The sequence below is a fragment of the Lynx rufus genome, unplaced genomic scaffold (assembly GCF_022079265.1).
Source record: "Lynx rufus isolate CCGP_SWC_20201006 ecotype Redwood Valley unplaced genomic scaffold, mLynRuf1.p SCAF_2, whole genome shotgun sequence".
Lineage (NCBI taxonomy): Eukaryota > Metazoa > Chordata > Mammalia > Carnivora > Felidae > Lynx > Lynx rufus.
This window is the reverse complement of record NW_025814834.1, coordinates 43,768,783-43,787,848: the sequence shown is the minus strand read 5'-3', so window position 1 is coordinate 43,787,848 and position 19,066 is coordinate 43,768,783. Positions and strand designations below refer to the sequence as shown.

At 40.0% G+C, this 19,066-nt stretch overlaps 1 protein-coding gene across 6 annotated transcripts in view; it reads right to left on the bottom strand.

Annotated features, from left to right (window-relative positions):
- STAT4 (signal transducer and activator of transcription 4) overlaps positions 1-17,397 on the bottom strand; it is a 91,405-nt gene extending 74,008 nt beyond the window's left edge. For 5 of the 6 annotated variants that reach the window (XM_047084150.1, XM_047084153.1, XM_047084151.1 and 2 more), the window contains exons 1-3: positions 17,312-17,397; positions 14,538-14,666; positions 13,100-13,244 (exon numbers count right to left, since the gene is read on the bottom strand). In XM_047084150.1, the coding sequence (XP_046940106.1) occupies positions 13,100-13,244; positions 14,538-14,665 (273 nt within the window). In that variant the 5' untranslated portion in view covers position 14,666; positions 17,312-17,397. Of the gene's footprint in view, positions 1-13,099; positions 13,245-14,537; positions 14,667-17,028; positions 17,129-17,311 lie in introns of those variants that run through there. The other variant, XM_047084149.1, reaches the window with a different exon arrangement.
- Between the last annotated feature and the right edge of the window lie 1,669 nt (positions 17,398-19,066).

Below are 19,066 nucleotides of genomic sequence, written 5' to 3'. Positions count from 1 at the left end.
GTGAAATCATATGGTATCTGTCTTTCTCTGACTGGTTTATTTCGCTTAGCATCATACTCTCTAGCTCCATCTATGTTGCTGCAAATGGCAAGACTTCATTCTTTTTTTATGGCTGAATAATATTCCATTGTGTGTATACAGTATGGCATATATATATGCATATATATATACATTCTATATATATATATATGCACAAATACCACATCTTTATCCATACATTTATCGATGGACATTTGGGTTGCTTCTATAGTTTGGCTATTTGTAAATAATTCTGCAATAAACATAGGGGTTTATATATCTCTAGGGATAAATTTAAGGAAAGATATGCTATAATTTTATGGGGAGGATTTAAAAACAGCATTGAAGAACATGGAAGACCTGAATAAACGTATAGTTGAACTTTGAACACATGGGTTTGAACTGCTTGGGACCACTTATATGCAGGGTTTTTTTTTTCAATAAATATAATGGAAAACTTTTTGGAGATTTGCAACAATTTGACAAAGCTTGTAGATGAGCCATGTAGCCTAAAATTATCTAAAAATCCATATAGCCTAAAAGTATCTAAAAAATTAAGAAAAGTATTCTTAGGAAGTTCTGATTTCAACAAGAAAATCTTATCATCTAAATTTCACTGATGCGCTCTAAATTACAATAATGACATGGCATTTGTTCCATTTAGTTAGGGATGCTCATTGAAAAAAAGGCATTAATCACATTTGTAATGTCAGCCTAACTCTTCATTTATTAAACAAGACACTGAGCCCTAGTATGTGCTGGGCTCTGTGTTAAGCACTTGGAGATGCAAAGACGAATGTGCTCAAGGAGCTCTCAGTCTTGTGGAAGAGACAGTTAAGTATGTAGACGTAATAGTTCCAGTTACTTCCCGTTAACTTCCTACTGCATTCCACTTAGTACTGATCAAACTCATCTTGCTAGCCCACTTCCTTCCCCAAACCTAATCTTCATTATGCATCGACATCCACATAGTAACCCAAACAAAAACCCTCAGTCATCTCTTATTTCTCGCTATCGCACATTTCATATCTATTCACTCATCACATGCCCAAACTTTTACCAAATTACCTCACAATTGCAGCACATTATCCCCCGTTCTCATTGTCACTGCCCAGCATCCAATTTCCTTTCCCTTTAACTATTGCAATTATGTCCAAATAGGTCTCCATGCCTCTGTTTTCACCTAAGCCACACTATCCTCCACATTGTTCCTGTCAAGTCTCTATCTCTATCTCTTTCTCTAGGAAGGCTTGTTATTGTTCAGGAAAAGAAATACAAGAATCTAAAGAAGATGTGGTGAGCTGATGATGTGCTGAGCTACAGAAAACCAATGAGATATTAAGTTTTTCCAAAATAAACCCTGACAGATATGAGGTGAGTTATGAGAACCTGGTAAGTATGAAAGGCAGCTAGCCACTTCTGTTTCTCACCCCTGTATCTTTCTACTGAGACAGAGATCACAGATTAGATGATAGAAAAGAGGACCCTTCTTGAAAACAGATAGATAAAAGGGTCTTCTCATTTTTTAGCCACCAACATACTTGTTGGCTACTTGTACCACCTTAGTACCTCATTGTACACGTAGGAACTCACTCAGCAGTGGCAGTGAGATCTGTGTTCCCCGCCAAAGTAGCCAATCATAGAATTATGGTAATAGAGTGTTGAAGATCAACCGTGTGCCAAGTACTGGTCTCCAGATCCTCATTTTTTGGAAGAAGTAGAGGAGAGAGAGAGGTTTCAACTGGGCAAATCTTTTGTCCTTTGGTCATCTCTGGAGAAAGTAAGTAAGACGAGTTTGGTGGGTGCCTGGTGGCTTGGTGAGAAAGGCAACTTCTTTCCCAATCCTGAACATCTCATTGGTAAGTTAAAATGGATGCCCTTAATGTGATTTGGATCAGTTAAAGGCAGTCACTCAATGCCTATGTACTGAAATGAGTTATCTACTGAGTTCAGATATCTACTTGATCATGACTCAGTCAAACCACAATTTTAAATATAAACAGAAATTAGTTTCTAGATGACAACTGGTTTCTAACTTGTTGACAGGTGGATTTGGTTTTGCTCCAATTTTTATGCTTTTGTTTATTAAACCAACTTCAACAAAATGTACATAAAAGCGTTTTGAAAGCAAATGTTTAAGGTAACAAGTCTTATGAACTGTCTTGGTTTTGGTTAAGTATCTTTTTGGAAAGCTTCCAGATCACAACGGATTCAGATCAGTACGGACAGCTTTCCTATAGGCCTTCATCTTCATATGAGAGGGACAACTAAAACAGAAAACATTTAAAAAGGAAAAACTACTGGCAGAATGACACAATTCTCCTACTTTTAAGGTGAATACCTGCTCAATTTTTTCTTTGCAACCACCATGACCCTCCTAGCAAATGAAACCAATGGATAGTAAAAGTCAACATGTGACTCTAAACATCTTCATATCCTCTTTTTCAACTAACATCTGTGTCTCTACTCACTTTCCCAATGGCGTGGGTGTCCCAATGGTGTCGCTCTGGGGTCGACAGCCCCTCTATAAGCTTCTGCTGTGGTCAATCAGGCCAACAGGTTCAGAGGCCACATCAGCATGTGTGGAGTTTCCATGTTGGTTCCTGGGCAGATTATGTGGGCTTCCTGTTTCCCAAACCAAGAGTTGGACCTGACTTTCCATCATATGAATAGTTGAGGGTTTTTTTTTTCCTTTGGTGCCCTACAGCTAGTTTTGTGTTAAGAAAATTAAAATGTATTCAATTTCTGGCTCAGTTCTCTAAATTCAAATAATTTAAGGAGAGGGAATATAGTGGGTGGAATGAAGAAAGAAAAAGCTTTCAACCTTAGGAGAATTTTCTAATATTCCTTTGCCTATAGCAAATAAGGGGCAGGTTGTCCTACAGAGAAAACTAGCTCTGGATAGGTTTTCAATAAAAACACATATTCATGCCACACTTTGGCTTAAAAACCATCGATTGCTCCCCATTGCCAAAGTCCAAACTGCCTAGCATGGCGTTCAAGATCCTCATAAAACCCCAGTTTAATGCTTTAGGTGTCTAGATTGTTTGCAAGATAGGCATTCTCTTACTATGTTCCCACTCTTGCTTTTCTTCTCTGTACATGACTCCCTTACTTCCCTTCTCTTCACAGTCCTGAATCATCCTTCCAAAATCAGCTCAAATGTTTCCAGTTCCGACAATTATGATTGTATATACTTCTACCATGGTGCTTACCCCACCACATCATAAACATTTGCACTTTTGTCTCCATTTCAAATTGCAAACTTTTTGAACATCAGGATTTATCTATGTCCTTTTCACCTTGTATGCTCAATAGAGCCTGATGTTAAAATCCATATGATGAAACCCATATTCAGTCAACAAATATCTATGGCGTAGATACCCAGTATAACCCAAAGCAAATTATATGAGCCCTACTTTAAGAAATCCAAATCGTCATTTGTTGTTTTTTTAAATTTTTTAATGTTTGTTTATTTATTTATTTATTTATTTATTTATTTCAATATATGAAATTTATTGTCAAATTGGTTTCCATACAACACCCAGTGCTCATCCCAAAGGTGCCCTCCTCAATACCCATCACCCACCCTCTCCAACCCTCAGTTTGTTCTCAGTTTTTAAGAGTCTCTTATGCTTTGGCTCTCTCCCACTCTAACCTCTTTTTTTTTTTTTCCTTCCCCTCCTCCATGGGTTTCTGTTAAGTTTCTCAGGATCCACATAAGAGTGAAAACATATGGTATCTGTCTTTCTCTGTATGGCTTATTTCACTTAGCATCACACTCTCCAGTTCCATCTACGTTGCTACAAAGGGCCAGATTTCATTCTTTCTCATTGCCATGTAGTACTCCATTGTGTATATAAACCACAATTTCTTTATCCATTCATCAGTTGATGGACATTTAGGCTCTTTCCATAATTTGGCTATTGTTGAGAGTGCTGCTATAAACATTGGGGTACAAGTGCCCCTATCCAAATCGTCATTTGGACACAAAGTAATTATTGCATAAAGAAGCTCTGGACTCTGGTATAAACTTCAAAGAGAATCAGAATTCAGAGAAAAGACAAATCACAATGGACTCATGTGATAAACTGTTAGAAAAGACAGTAAGGAAGGAGAACAATCCAAGCAACCTTGGATAAGATAAGAGAAAGGTTTAGAGGAATATAGACAAAACGCTTCAAGACTGAAACTTCAGGTGGGTGGGATCTTGAGTTGATCACACTGGATTCCAGGTTAGTGGTGATGTGCACAGGGCAAGGAATGGCAAAGCACACCTTCTGGTGACTATCCCAAATTATGCAGCAAACAAGATCTTGACAAGTAATTCATGTGCCATCTTAAATAGCACAATAGGCAGGGATGCCTGGGTGGCTCTGTCAGCTAAGTGTCCAACTTCGGCTCAGGTCATGATCTCACAGCTTGTGAGTTCAAGCCCCACGCTGGGGTCTCTGCTCTCACTGCAGAGTTCACTTCCGATCCTCTGTCCCCCTCCCTGCCCCTCTCCCGTTAACATTCTCTCTCAAAAATAAACATTAAAAAAATATTTTAAACAGCACAATAGGCAGGTCTCTGAGCCTATGAAATAGAAGCATTGTGATACCAGCATCCGGCCATTATCTCAGATGAAAGCAGATTTAGGGTGTGTGTGTTGTGTGTGGGGGTGGTACTTGGGGAAATAACTGTGGAGTGAATGACAAACAGGCTGCAGCTTATGAGCTGCAAGGTGATGTGAAGGACTGAACCCTCCACTCAGCTCTTTCAGAGTTAACACAAAGTGGCGATACAGGGTTGTTTTCAGGTCATAGGTTGAGGTCACCCCTTCCCTTCCCTTCTCTTTATGTGTGTGTGGTCTACAGACGGGAAGGAAGAGGAGTGAACTAAGAAAGCAGCATGAGTTAAAGGGGAAGATCTGGCAAATTCAGAGTGGACCCGTAGTTAAAGTGGCTTTTTTTCTCCCTTTATATTGCAAAAATGTTTTGAATCCTCCACCTTGTCATGTTAAAAATCTCACTGCACCTGATCCTCAGGCCCACAATAGGACTTCTGCAGACTAGGCAAGAAGGAACCCACCATCTACTCAACTTTCGAGGAGCTTTTAGCTCCAGCACATATTTTTGTTGGGGCAAACCCGCATGAGAAACCCTCTGAGAAAGAGGCCACCATGATGCAAAGAATAGAACTTGTGAGGTGTGGGTTACACTTGTAAGCACCCCCTCACCCACAGGGTTTAAAACTCTCACTAACAGAATCGTTCTCCTGGTGGGTGAAAAATGCTCTGTGGGTGGTGGGATTACTAACCACAGAGTTAACGCCAAAACCCTGAACACATTTTTTTCTATCATCAGGCAAGATTGCTGATGCCTTCTTTCCCTTACCTCGCTAACACTCATTTTTGAGGAAGGCCCATGGAAGCTCCTGTAAGTTAAAAAACAAAACATAGGAGGTGTGAATTGTTTAGACTATAAGCTTCATGACTTCCTCCAATAGTATCCCTAGTGCTTGAAATGGGATTGGTAACACAGTAAGAACTCATTCAATATGCGTTGACCAAATAATAAGATTGTTATAGAATATTTATAAAAGGCATAGCCCAGTACAAAGTGATGTAGGGAAGTATGAAAAGGAAGAGATGAATTCATTTACTGGTTACCAAATGGCAACAAAAAGAAAACCACACCATAAAATTTCAAGATGAAAAATGGTAAGTGGATCAAAGAAAGGTATTTTAAATTGTTTTTTTTAAAGTTTAGTCCACCAATATTGCCTTATATCTAGGCTCCTCAGAGCATATTAACAAATACATAAAGCCAAAGCTTCTGAAGTTTAGAAGTGGTGATAAATCCACCATAATAGAAAAAGATTTCAATATGTTGATTTCAAAAAAAAAATCAATGAATTTTCTAATAGGTCTCTCCAATTTCCTCTTGACTCAGAACAGTTCATTTAACAGCCAGAGTGAGCTTTTTAAAACAGAGATTAATTCATGTTACACCCCCATTCAAATTTGCCAATGGATTCCCATTTCATTCAGAATAAGACTAAGACTCCTGGTCAAGATCCCCAAACTTCTCTACAAAACAGCCCCAGCACACCTATTTGATCTCATCATCTTTTGTTATTTCATATTTTTAGATGAATCCTGTAAAATTCACAATTTTTCTAATTAATTGATGAGTTTTGTACATTTAACAGACATTATTTGGATTTTTTTCTGATATTTCATTTTGTGCTTTCAATTTTTTTTTTTACAGATTCTAAATATTTATTTTTTTATTCCTTCAATTTCTTCTGCACTCTATTTTCATTTGTTGTCGTGGTACTTTTGAAATTTTACCATGCATGCTTAACATCTGTGTTTAATTTCCATTAGTAGTATCTGCATGGTGAACTTTTAAATTTGTATAATAACTTAGCTGGGTATAGAATTTTAAGTTGGTGGATATTGTACTTCAGCTCTGTGAAGAAATTATTCTACTCTTCTTTCATTTCTGTTTTAAATTGGGCTTTTAGGTTATCTTTCATTTCTGTGTAGGTAATATATTTGTTCTCTCTTGCTACTTTTGGGAACTTCTCTTTCTGATGTCCTGCATGCTTGGGAATCTGAATTTTAAGAATCCAAGAATGTATTATAGTACCCAGTGTAGTTCCTATTTACAGCGATGTTTTATGGTTAAATTTTTTTTTTTGATTCTAGAATGTCTTTTAATGTGATAAGCTTGCCTATGCAATTAAAAGCCTGTTATATTTGGGGCAACTAGGTGGCTCAGTAAGTTAAGCATCCAACTTCAGCTCAGGTCATGAACTCACAGTTTGTGGGTTCAAGTCCCACATCGGGCTCTGTGCTGATAGCTCACAGCCTGGAGCCTGCTTCCGATTCTGTGTCTCCCTCTCTCTCTGTCCCTACCCCAATCATGCTCTATCTCTGTCTCTCAAAAATTAATAAATGTTAAAAAACTTTTTTAAAAAGTCTGTTATATTTTATCTAGTATTTCTATATATTTTTAGTGGAATGGTTTTTTTTTTTTTTTAAATTTTTTTTTCAACGTTTATTTATTTTTGGGACAGAGAGAGACAGAGCATGAACGGGCGAGGGGCAGAGAGAGAGGGAGACACAGAATCGGAAACAGGCTCCAGGCTCTGAGCCATCAGCCCAGAGCCCGACGCGGGGCTCGAACTCACGGACCGCGAGATCGTGACCTGGCTGAAGTCGGACGCTTAACCGACTGCGCCACCCAGGCGCCCCTGGAATGGTTTTTTAAGTTCATTTAGAAATTATAAGTCCATACTGAAATTATGAACTATTTCAATATGAACAGTAAAAGCACTACATATTAAAGTACATAAAAAGTACCTCTCAAAAAGGTATAGAGTTAAATTCATTTATAAGAAAAAAAAAGAAAGTTTCAACATAAATAAAGCACTTGAATAAAAAGTTAGAAAAGAACAACAAAATAAGCTGAAGAAATAAGACGGATACACTACCAGATTGATATGTGGTATATGACCACTACAAGTATGTACAACGATATGCAGCCAGAACTCTTACTCTGTTGGGAGAGTGTAAACCGGTATTACCATTTTGGAAAACAATTCTGGCATTATAGTGCAATTAAAGATGTGTATACTCTGTGATTCAGCAATGCCACTACTAGTTACCTATCTTAGAGAGTTTCATGCACATTTCAAGCACCAAAGAGCACACACAAGAATATTCAGACCAACATTGTTTGAAATAGTGAAGAGTGAATAGTGAATAGAAAAAACCCAAATGCTCATCAATAGTAAAATGGATAAACTGTGATATATTCACACAATGGAATACTACATAGCAATGAAAACGAATAAACTACTGTGACCACATCAACATGGATGGATCTTAGGAACCATGTTAAGTGAAGAAGGAAAATTATGAAGAATAAATACACTTGATCCCATTTATGTAAGGTTCAGTAACTTGCAAACATATATTATGTTGTCTAGGGATGCTGACCTATGTGGTAAAACCATAACAAAAAGGAAGAGACTGACAAGTGCAAAATTTAGATTTAGTGGTTACTCTGGATGGAGAGAGAGCAAAGTGGAGTTACAGAGGGGGCACAGGAGACTTCCAAGATTCTGGTAACCAGGCCTTTTATCCACATATGTATGTATAGACATCTGGAATGACACTCATCAAATAATAATATAGTTAAATGTAGGCAGTGGATTTTGAATTATTTCCTATTTTCTTTGCATTTTTTCCTGTACTACTTCAATTTTTTATAACAAATATGCACCATTTAAATTTTTTAAAAGGTCATTCTGAAGGAGACAGAGAGGAAGGTTGTTATAGCTATGTGTCAGGCACTGTTGTAAGCACCTTGCATTTTTTTTTTCATGTTTATTTATTTTTGAGAGGGAGAGAGAGACAGAGTGTGAGCAGGGGAGGGGCAGAAAGAGAGGGAGACACAGAATCCGAAGCAGGCTCCAGGCTCTGAGCTGGTAGTACAGAGCCCCATGCGGGGCTCAAACTCACAAACTGTGAGATCATGACCTGAGCTGAGGTTGGATGCTCAACTGACTGAGTCACCCAGGTGCCTCAGAAGGTTGTAGATTATTTGTGTCTTCCCAAATTCGTATGTTGAATTCCTAACCCCTAATGTGAGGCTGTTAGGAGGTGGAGCCTTTGGGAGGTGATTAGTTCCTAAGGGCAAAGCCCTCATGATAGAATTAGCACCTTTATAAAAGAAAACCTAGGTGTGCCTGGGTGGTTCCGTTGGTTAAGCATCAGCCTCAGCGCTGACAGCAAGGAACCTGCTTGGGGTTCTCTGTCTCCCTCTTTGTGCTTCTCCCCCTACTTGCTCTCTCTCTCTCTCTCTCTTAAAATAAATGAATAAACATTACAAAAAGCCAGAGAGTTCCCTCCTCACTTGCACCATGTGAGGCCCAGGGAAAAGACAGCAGCCTCTGAACCAGGAAGCTGAACCAGACACCGAATCTGCTGGCCCCTTAAACTTCCTTGCCTCCAGAACTGTGAGAAATAAATGTCCCAGAAAAAGACACAGTGAGGGAGATGAATAAGGAAAAGAGCCCTGCGGGAGACAGCCCAAGAACAAAGATCCAGCAATCAAGCTTCTAGTTATTTACCCAAATGGGTTGAGAACTCATGCCCACACAAAAATTTGCACATGAATGTTAATATCAGTTTTATTTGTAATCGCCAAAATTGGATCAACAAACTATAGTATATCCATACAAGGGAATATCGTTCAGCAATAAAAAGAAATGAACTATCAAACTACAGAAAGACACGGAGGAAACTGAAAAGCACATTACTAAGTGAAAGAAGCCCATCTGAAGAGTCTATATACTGTATGATTCCAACTATATGACATTCTGGAAAATGCATAACTAGAGAAAAATTTAAAAGATCAGTGGTTGAGGCACCTGGGTGGCTCAGTTGGTTAAGTGTCTGACTCTCAGTTTTGACTCAGGTCATGATCTCACGATTTCGTGAGTTTGAGCCCTGTGTCGGGCTCTGTACTGACAGTGCAGAGCCTGCTTGGGATTCTCTCTCTCTCCCTCTCTCTCTGCCCCTCCCAGGCTCATGCTGTCTCCGTTTCTCTCAAAATAAATAAATAAATAACTCAAAAAAAAGATCAGTGGTTTCCAGGGGTTTGGGATAAGGGAGGGAAGGATGAACTAATAGAGCAGAGATTTTAGGACAGTAAAACTGAAATGGTGGATACATGACATTATGCATTTGTCAAACCCATAGAACTGGGCAACATAAAAAGCAAACCCTCATGTAATCTCGGACCGTAAGTTAATAGTAACATATCACAATAGGTTCATCAAATGTACTAAGTGTACTACACCAATCCAAGACGTTATAATAGGGGAAGTGGGGAGAGGCAGGTAGAGAGGGAGTATGTACTTTCTGCTCAACTTTTCTGTAAACCCAAAAAAATTAAAAAAAAAAAAAGGCCCAAGAACATGGTGAAGCATTCTTGAAATATCTAAGGCAGGTATTTGTTTTTTAGCAAATCCTGACCTTACCACATTCTTTACAATGTTTTCAATGCTTCTAACACCCCTGGGGTCCGTACCAGTGTGATTCTGCTCACACTACTGAGGAAACTGAGGCCAGAGAGTGTAAACTTCTTGCCCTGGGCCATGCAGCAAGTAAGTCACAGAGTCAGGATGCAACCTGGGGCAGTCCTTGCTCCTGGCCTTGACCTGAAACTGCTTCCCGCTAAAGGGGCTAAGGTGAGCTGGACATCAGTGTTCAACTGCTTCCCATCTCAGAGGAAATTAAAATATGGAAACTGGAGACCTCAGCTGCTCTGTAAAGAACTAAAATAAATCTGCCTTATACTTGTTTAATTCTCCTGGAACTGTATCATCTGTGCTTTTTTGCTATAATTGTTTAAACAGATTGTATTTGAAATATCAGAGGATGAAAATGTTCAAACCAGATAAGCACAGTGTCAACAGTGTTTTGATAGGAGGTTTTTTTCTCTTTTAATTCTTGGGGAAGCAGGGGATATTGTTTTCTCAAAAAGATTTGTCAAAAACAAAAACAAAAAAGAAACCATAGTGGGAATATGATACATTCGAAAGAAACATTAAATGCAAGTTTAAGTCTACAACCATAGTTGACAATGTTCTTTATTGCTATTTTTTACTGTATTCTGAATTAATGCAAATGCCCAATAAGTATCACTTATAAAAGGAAGGAAAGAGCAAGTGTTTTGTCAATTCAAAATATCTTAACCAACCCAACTGTTTTTTGAGTTCCTAGTTTGTAGTAGAACCACAATGGGTACCAGAGGGAGTAGAGAGGCCAAAAAAGGAGGTCAGGCTTTTACTTCAAAGAGCTTGTGACCTGCTTAGACACATCCAGCACAGAAGAGATACTGGTTATCTTGCCACCTGTGCTCCATGAAGGATGGAACAAGGGCTAAGGTGGTGAAGATTTCCTTGGTGCACTGGGACATCCATAGGTCCTCCAGGAACCACTGGAAACTGGGCTGCAGTAAGAGGGATGGTTTTGCATTCCTGGCCATGGTATAGTCATGAGCGAAGGCTCCGAGTCTTTCAAGAGTGAGTTTGATGTGTTTAGGAACAAGGAGAAGATGTATTCTTCTGAGACAGGAATGTTGAGGAGCTTGGAGCAGTTTGTTGGGAAAGGTCTACAGAGAGAAGATGCTGGAAGGCCAGTGACATACGCAGAAGAGTTTGTGCTTGAGTCGAAATGTGAACGGGAGTTATTGCAGGTTCTTGAATTCCCTCAAAATCTTACCTCCACCCTCCAAAAAAAGATGGCCTTTAAATTTACTCTTCATTTACACTAAGAAAGTCCTGTTCTTTTTCTACCAACAACAAAAATCCTTTATTGGAAGCCTATTTATTTTGCCAGAATAAAAACTCCCATATTCTTTACAATCCCAAAAAGTAAATAAAGATCATACTCATTTACATGAAAAGATGTGAGAATTCAGAAAGATTAAGTGATTACCCAAGGTCACATTTTGAGAATTTCAAATTTCAGAATTTCCAAAGACCATGCCTCAACCATTTTATCCATCTATGTCCCTCTAGCAAAATGACCTGTAGGACCTTTGCTTCTAGACCAGATAAATGTTATTGATACACACACACACACACACACACACACACACACACACACTACACATACACATTTTGATTTTAGGCTTTAGGGGTCACTCTGTCACAACTGCTCAACAGTGCCTCTGTAGTGCAAAAGCAGCCATAGTCAATATGTAAATGAATGAGCATGGCAATTTCCACTAAAATATAAAAATTTGAATTTCACAGAATTTCCATGTCACAAACTTATTAATATTTTTAATTCTTTGTCAACCACTTAAAAATGTAACAACCATTCTTAGTCATGGGCTTTCCAAAGAAGCAGTGACCACATTTGACTTGTGGGTAATGGTATGCCCACCTCTGTTTTAGGCTTATTGATTACAGCACTAAGCTAATGAAGCCAAGGTTAAATGTCTTATCTCTGTAAGAGATTGTTTGCTTTATGCTGTGGGAAATCCTGTTTTGTTGGCAACAAGCTATTTTCCTACCTAGGCCGAGTGTCTTGCAAATTTGTAGGGCATTACAAGGGCAAAAATGGCTCAGTGCAATCCAAACAATAGGAAAACCAATATATATGCCCTTCCCACAAGCGTTAATAACTTCCAGCACATTTTTCTTATAGCCTAGATGAAATTTTCTAAAAACGTATTCATCGGAACTTTGGGATTTTAAGAATGCCTCACTGAAAAACGGCACATGCATTTTTCATGTTGTTTAATACATTGTATAGACACTCAGGAAATATTACAGCAGTTCACATTAAGAGTTTGTTATGTGTGTTAGCACCTCTGGGTTTAACTCAGTATTAGCCTGCCTTTAATTCTTTAGATCCCTGTTTCACTCCCTTCATTCATTCATACCTTTAATCAACAAATAGTACACACCTGCTATATATCCAGTCTTGTGATGGGCACTGGGAATTCAAAGGTGAATACTAAACTCCACAGTTTTGGGGAGAAGACAAACACATATTTGCCTGGGTGAGCCTTTGGAGAGCTAGAGGCTAGAAAGCCAGAGATAGGGGCTAGAGAGTACCAAGGGGCTAGAGAGTACCAAGGAATGTTTTTGGAGGAGGTGAGATTTGAACCAAATCTGAAAAGATACATACAACCACGATACCTCTATATATAAATGAGAACAATACTAACTAAATTGTTACATAAGAGAGAAAGGCAAGGGAGGACTGGTGGAGAGCCATGAACCTATTGTCTTTCAAATCCTTGTTCCGGGGAGTGTCAAATTTGAACATAACTAGTAAATAGTCACATGCGAATCACACACACCCTCCCACTTACGGTGTATTTCAGATTCAGAATTTCATGAAAAACACACATTAGTTAAAATGTAAAATGGTAAGAGAATTCAAATTTTCCCTCTTAAATCTGAATTGAAAATAATATTATAAGGGTACATATATTTTTTTTTAGCTGAATTTAAGACACAGAAATCCAAATATTTTTGAAAAAGTAGAATGCATTCTCACCTGGAGGACTTTCCTAATTCTTTTTAGATTGTGTATCAAGAGCAAATTTTTCTCTTTGGAAACGCGACCTAACTGTTCATCCAGTTGTATTAACAAGTTTTGAAGAAGAATTGTTGCCATGGTTTCATTGTTGGAAGCCGCCTCCCTAGAAAAAACAGAAGTGTTATTAGTCAGCAGGAAACAACGTCCAGTAAAATGTTTACTTCTTTACCATACTAGTTTTAAAGAGAGATAAATGTATTCCACAGTGATAAGCATTTAACAGCTTTTAAAACTTAAATTTTACACATCCAAGTATACTCAACGTCACTAATCATTGGGAGATGCAAATCAAAATGTGAGCTACCATTTCATACCTATTAAATGGATGGCTATTATTGAAAACCCAAAATAACAAGTGTTGGTGGGGATGTGGAGAAACTGGGGCCCTTGCACATTGCTGGTGGAAATGGAAAACAGGATGGAGATTTTTCAAAACATAAGCATAAATTACATACAGCAATTCCGCTTCTGGGTAGATACCCAAAAGAATTGAAAGCAGGAATTTGAACGGATATTTGTACATCAGTGTTTGCATCAGCTTTAGCCACAATAGCCAAAAGGTAGAAACAACTCAAATGTTGGCTGACAGATGAATAACCCAACAAAATGTGGCTTATATATACAATAGAATGTTATTCAGCCTTAAAAAGAGAAGGAAATTCTGATATATGCTACATGAATGAACCTTGAAAAAACATGTGACATGACATACATCAGTCACGAAAGGACAAATATTGTGCAATTACACTTACATAAAGTACCTAGAGTAGTATATTCAGAGAGACAGAAAATAGAATGGTGGTTGATAAGTCTGGGCTACAGAGAATGAAGAGTAGTTGTTTAATGAGGACAGAGTTTCAGTTAGGGAAGATGAAAAAGTTCTGGAGATGGATGGTGGTGATAGTTGTACAGCCACATAAGTATACCGAATGCCACTAAATTGTATACCTACAAATGGTTAAAATGGTAAATGTCATTTATATTTTCTCACAATAAAAAAGAGAACTATTCAAAGCAAAAAAAAAATTAACTGTACAAGGTAAACAGAGCTTTAAAGAATGACTGTAAAACATAATAAAAAATAATTATTTACATGGAGTCTGTGTTGAAAATTGATGTAAACAATAGTTTTATTCCTTGGCTGTTTAATAGTTAGGAATTACTGGGATTGGGCTTACCAAAAAACCCAACGCACTAGAAGCATTAAATTTTCATCTACAACAGATGAAACCAGAAAAGATGATGATTTTCTTCCTCAGAGGAAGCTTTCCAAATCCTTGATGAAAAATATGCATCTACTCAGTCAAAAAAAGATCATAGAATAAATCCACATGGATAGAGCATAAGGCATTTGTATATCAACCTCTAGGGAAAATACAATAATGTTTGGTCCTACCAGTCTTGATTTTCAATCCACTGAGCCAACAGATGTCGAATTTCCATAGGAAAATTGTCATCGTAGAATTGATCTACTTGCTCCAAAAATTTGATTTCTAATTGTTGGACTTGATTCCACTGAGACATGCTATAAATGAAGGGTAAAATTAAAGTTTACAAATGTTAGTAACTGTGGTACATGTGTTTTTTTCTCCTTAGATTTCAGACAAAGACGATGTTGTCCATTAGTTAAGTAACTGGTGAAAAAATTTTCTTTCATAGTCACCTTATTTAAGAAAACAGTAAAAAGAAAATGCTTTCAATCCAAAGATAAAAGCAATTCTCAGCTTTTTCCCAAGTCATCCCTAATGCACGGAACATGATTCTGTCTCTTTTCCCAAACCATGTCCTGCTTTGCTCTAACAGGAACTCCAGAACTTTCTCCAGAAAGATTTCATTCCCTGTCAACACTCCTCACCTTACCCCCATTCTGTCCTGCAAATCTGTGTTCTCAGCAAGCTCACTTGCTCCCTCTGCACTCTTGACTTTGAGCAGCCTGAGGCAAATAACATACTTAACTGCACCTTCAAAGACCTTCTTAGGGCTTTCTATATGAGGAGTACCCAATAAAAGCTTCCTGTGTGTCGAACTGCCCAGTCCTTTTTCTTTTATTTCAGATTTGTCTGGCTTCCAGAGTCAGCTTCCTATTCCCAGACTTCTGATCAAATTTGGTCTTAGCTTTTTATTTTTTTTTAAATTTTTTTTTTCAACATTTATTTATTTTTGGGACAGAGAGAGACAGAGCATGAACGGGGGAGGGGCAGAGAGAGAGGGAGACACAGAATCGGAAACAGGCTCCAGGCTCTGAGCCATCAGCCCAGAGCCTGACGCGGGGCTCGAACTCCCGGACCGCGAGATCGTGACCTGGCTGAAGTCGGACGCTTAACCGACTGCGCCACCCAGGCGCCCCTGGTCTTAGCTTTTATGAAGAGCTTCATGTATGCATTTTCATGGGCTCTAATTCTTCCAGTTCAAAATATCTGTGAACCAATGCATATTTATATTTCTCTGTTTGATGATACACTATGAATGGGCAGAGCTTTTAAGGTCTACTTTTAATTCATCTCTGATGTACAACTGACAAGGGTTAAACCCTCAGGTTACTTAAGGAGGAAGAAACCACACTTGAGATGTATGTGGGAGCCTGTCACAAAACAAAAGTATGTTTCCCTATGTTATCCTACGCTGGCCAGTTTAGAAGCTTTAGACATTTCCTAACTCAGGGAGATTAATATGACTTCTTGAAGTTATAGTACTTTACTTGTTCCAAAGTCAAAAGTTCTGATTGTTTTATCGGCAATTTTAGATCAAGAAACAAAACTTTTACATGATTAACCACCATAATATTTCGGCCTATCTTGTAGGTAAGTTTTCCTTTTGCTCACAGAAGGTCACGATAATAAATTTCATGTATTTCATACACATATTCCTCAGGTTTCAAATGGAACAATTCAAATTCAGATTCCCTGATCTAAATGTATAGAAGAATGTTTTTCTAAAAGAAACTGGCAAAAGAAATAATGTTTTATTTTCATATCACTTTGTGTCTTGAAGACCTTTACACGCACAATTGTAGGCACATCGTGGGGGCTCAGTAAGTGCTTGTTAAATGCAGAGTGAGTGGCAATCTTGATTTTGTTATGAATAGGGCAGGTGGATAGTAAGTTTGACCCCAACTTTAAAAATGGCAAACGTCTGAGGAACAAGTAGGCAAAATGACCCCTGCCTAAGATGCACAGCTCCTAAGGACGGATCTGAGGTTGTCTTTGCAGATGCTGGGCATATATACACACACCACACAAAACTGGGATGTTTGTTCCCATGCCACAGTGCCTGTGTTGCCATTGTCCTGCTACATCCCTGCTTTATTCTAGTTAATGGTGAGAGCACATGTGCTGAAAATGCCATTACAATCTGTTTTCTAACTAAGAATTAACTGGACTGAACTGACCCTAAAGTCAGAAAAATTACTCTTAGGACCGGGGTCCACCTTCCTGAGAGCTGAACTTAAGGGTTCAGCTGAACCTGAAGGGCTGAAGAAGGGAAGGATAAGGTATGTGGTCCGAGGACCCTCTTCTCTGTTGCAGCCTCTAGAAATGCCTTTACTCATCCTTCCCTCCTTTGCTTTCACTCTCTAAGCGCTAAGTCTCCCATCACAAGAAAACTATAGAACATTTCTTTTGAAAACTGAGCGCCTCTCGATTCTCTTGAATGTCTGGCCCTAGATAAAGGGGCATTTTGTCGCGCTGTCTGGGGGCTAATAGTACCACGCTGGCTCCGTGACACATAGCTTGCAAAGGAGATGACATGTCCGAAAATACCCCCTCTCATCAAAGCCACAGCCACTGTCCAGCCTAGCTCCAGACTTTTCTCTGAAACCCGTGTACTCAGTCTAATGTCAGACATTATAGCTCAGAGAAGCTGGTTAAGAAAGAGAAGGGGGGGCTCACTTTCAGCACTCCGCGAGGACACACCTCCGCATCAGCCACCACGGTCCCTCCCGCCGTGCAGATGTGCGGGCTGAGCTCCCGAGTCTCACGCACAGACCTGCGCGGGAGCGCATCTTTGCCTCGTGGAGTCGGACGCTGTTCAGAAGAACCCATCCTCACACCAGTTAAAGTGAAGTGAACTGTCACACCACCAAGTGCACAGCCTCGGCGGCATTCTGCATAAGCATTTCCTGACCCGCGCTCCTCCGGAGAAGCAACTCCAAGGTGTGATCTGCCTACTTACCTGGCTCTCTCAGCCCAGGTCCCAGGCGGTGCCAAAGTCCAAAGTCAGAATCGCCCCTCACAGTCCCCGGGACAAAGCCGCTGACGCCATTGTCAGTAGGGGATTTGCATTTCTCCTCCCACTTGAGGCTTTCCTGTGCGTCAGTGGTAGAGTCTCTGGGACTTTACTTGAGTCGGTTCCCACCCACTCTCTATTCTAGAAATGCTAAAGAACAGAAACAATCAGGCTGGAGCCCCTCTGTAGGGCGCCCTCTCTTTATCTCCCCCCCCCCTCCCCGGCCGCCATCATTCCTGCGACTGCAGGTGGTCTGAGGGTGTCGCGAGGTGAGTGAGTAGGTGGAGTTACGCGCATTCATTTTCCTCAGGGGGGTCCCATACATCTGAGACCCCCTGCAGACTTGTCTGGAGCTAAATTCCTGGCTTCCTGGCTTCCTCCTTTGAGGCTCCACACTCACCCTGGTGAGCCAGCCCCTGGGATGGAAGGGGTGCCAGGACTGAAATATCAAACTCCTAAACTTCACTGTGCTCCTCCAATTCCAGCAGGGTCTGCTCACTAGGAAGAAGACAACCTCACCCAAAGGTTTGGTCCAGCTCCTGTGTGGGCCACTCACGCCCACCCTCACTAGTCCAGGATTCTCCTTCCCACTTGCCAGGTAGCCCTGTTCCTGGTCACCGTGGTATGCTTTTCTCCCTTTGTGACATGGGCCTATTCTAGAATCAGAGAGCTGGAGGGAGCTTTGGTCTCATCTGATTCTAACACCTCTTTCATATCTGGAGAGACTGAGGCCCAGAGAGGTGACAGGAGCTATTCAATGAGTTAGCTTCTGAGCCTGGATAAGAGGTCAGGGGTTCCATTCCCTCCTTGGTGGTCTTTTTATTTCATCTTCTCCAGGCTAGATGCTAACCCTCAGCACACACGAGTTCTATGAACGTTCAGGCAAATAAAGACAGAAATAAAGGAAGATAGACCTAACAAGGCAGAAGGAATGACTCGGTTTGCTTACGCCTGAGCCTACAGCAATACACCAAAGTAAAAGGCCTGCTTCCTCACTCTTGGACCAGCCATCACACATGTGCACTCCCCTGATGCTCCTCTCCCAGGTGACATTATCAGGTGCTTTAAATTCACTGCCCCTCTCCCTCCCTCATACACAAAAAGTCAGTCAACTCCAAAGTCATACACTCTACATCACTCTACTCTGATCAGGTAGGCCTGGTCTTGGCTGCTTGCTTCCTGGGCAGTTTCTGGGAGCTTCTACTACTCTGTCTGCACCCGAAGAAAGTGCCTAATTGAGGGTATTCCAATAAGCTAAGGAGCAAAGTCTGGTTTGCTCTGGGGAAGCAGTCACTGCCTTTAGGAAAAAGTCCAAATTCTTGGTACTCGAAGTGCTGTACAGTTTGGTCCCAACCTATCCGGAAACTCCCCTCCCCCTCCTCCTCCCCCTACTCCCTACCCAGAAGCCTGAGATCTGAGGCAGACTAGTCTGTTCTGCTCCCTAGATTAACCTCTCCTATTTCTGTATTGATTCAGTGTTGATTCTCCCTTCAATGGCAGCTTCCTCCCCCAATTTGTGTAAATTTTTAAACATTTAATTTTAATTCCAGTGTAATTAACATACAGTGTTATATTAGTTTCAGGTGTTCCATAAAACAATTCGGTGAGTCCATATATTACTCAGTGCTCATCAAAGTAAGTGTGCTTCCAACCGCTTTACCTATTCACCCATCCCCCCACCCACCTCCCCTCTGGGAACCA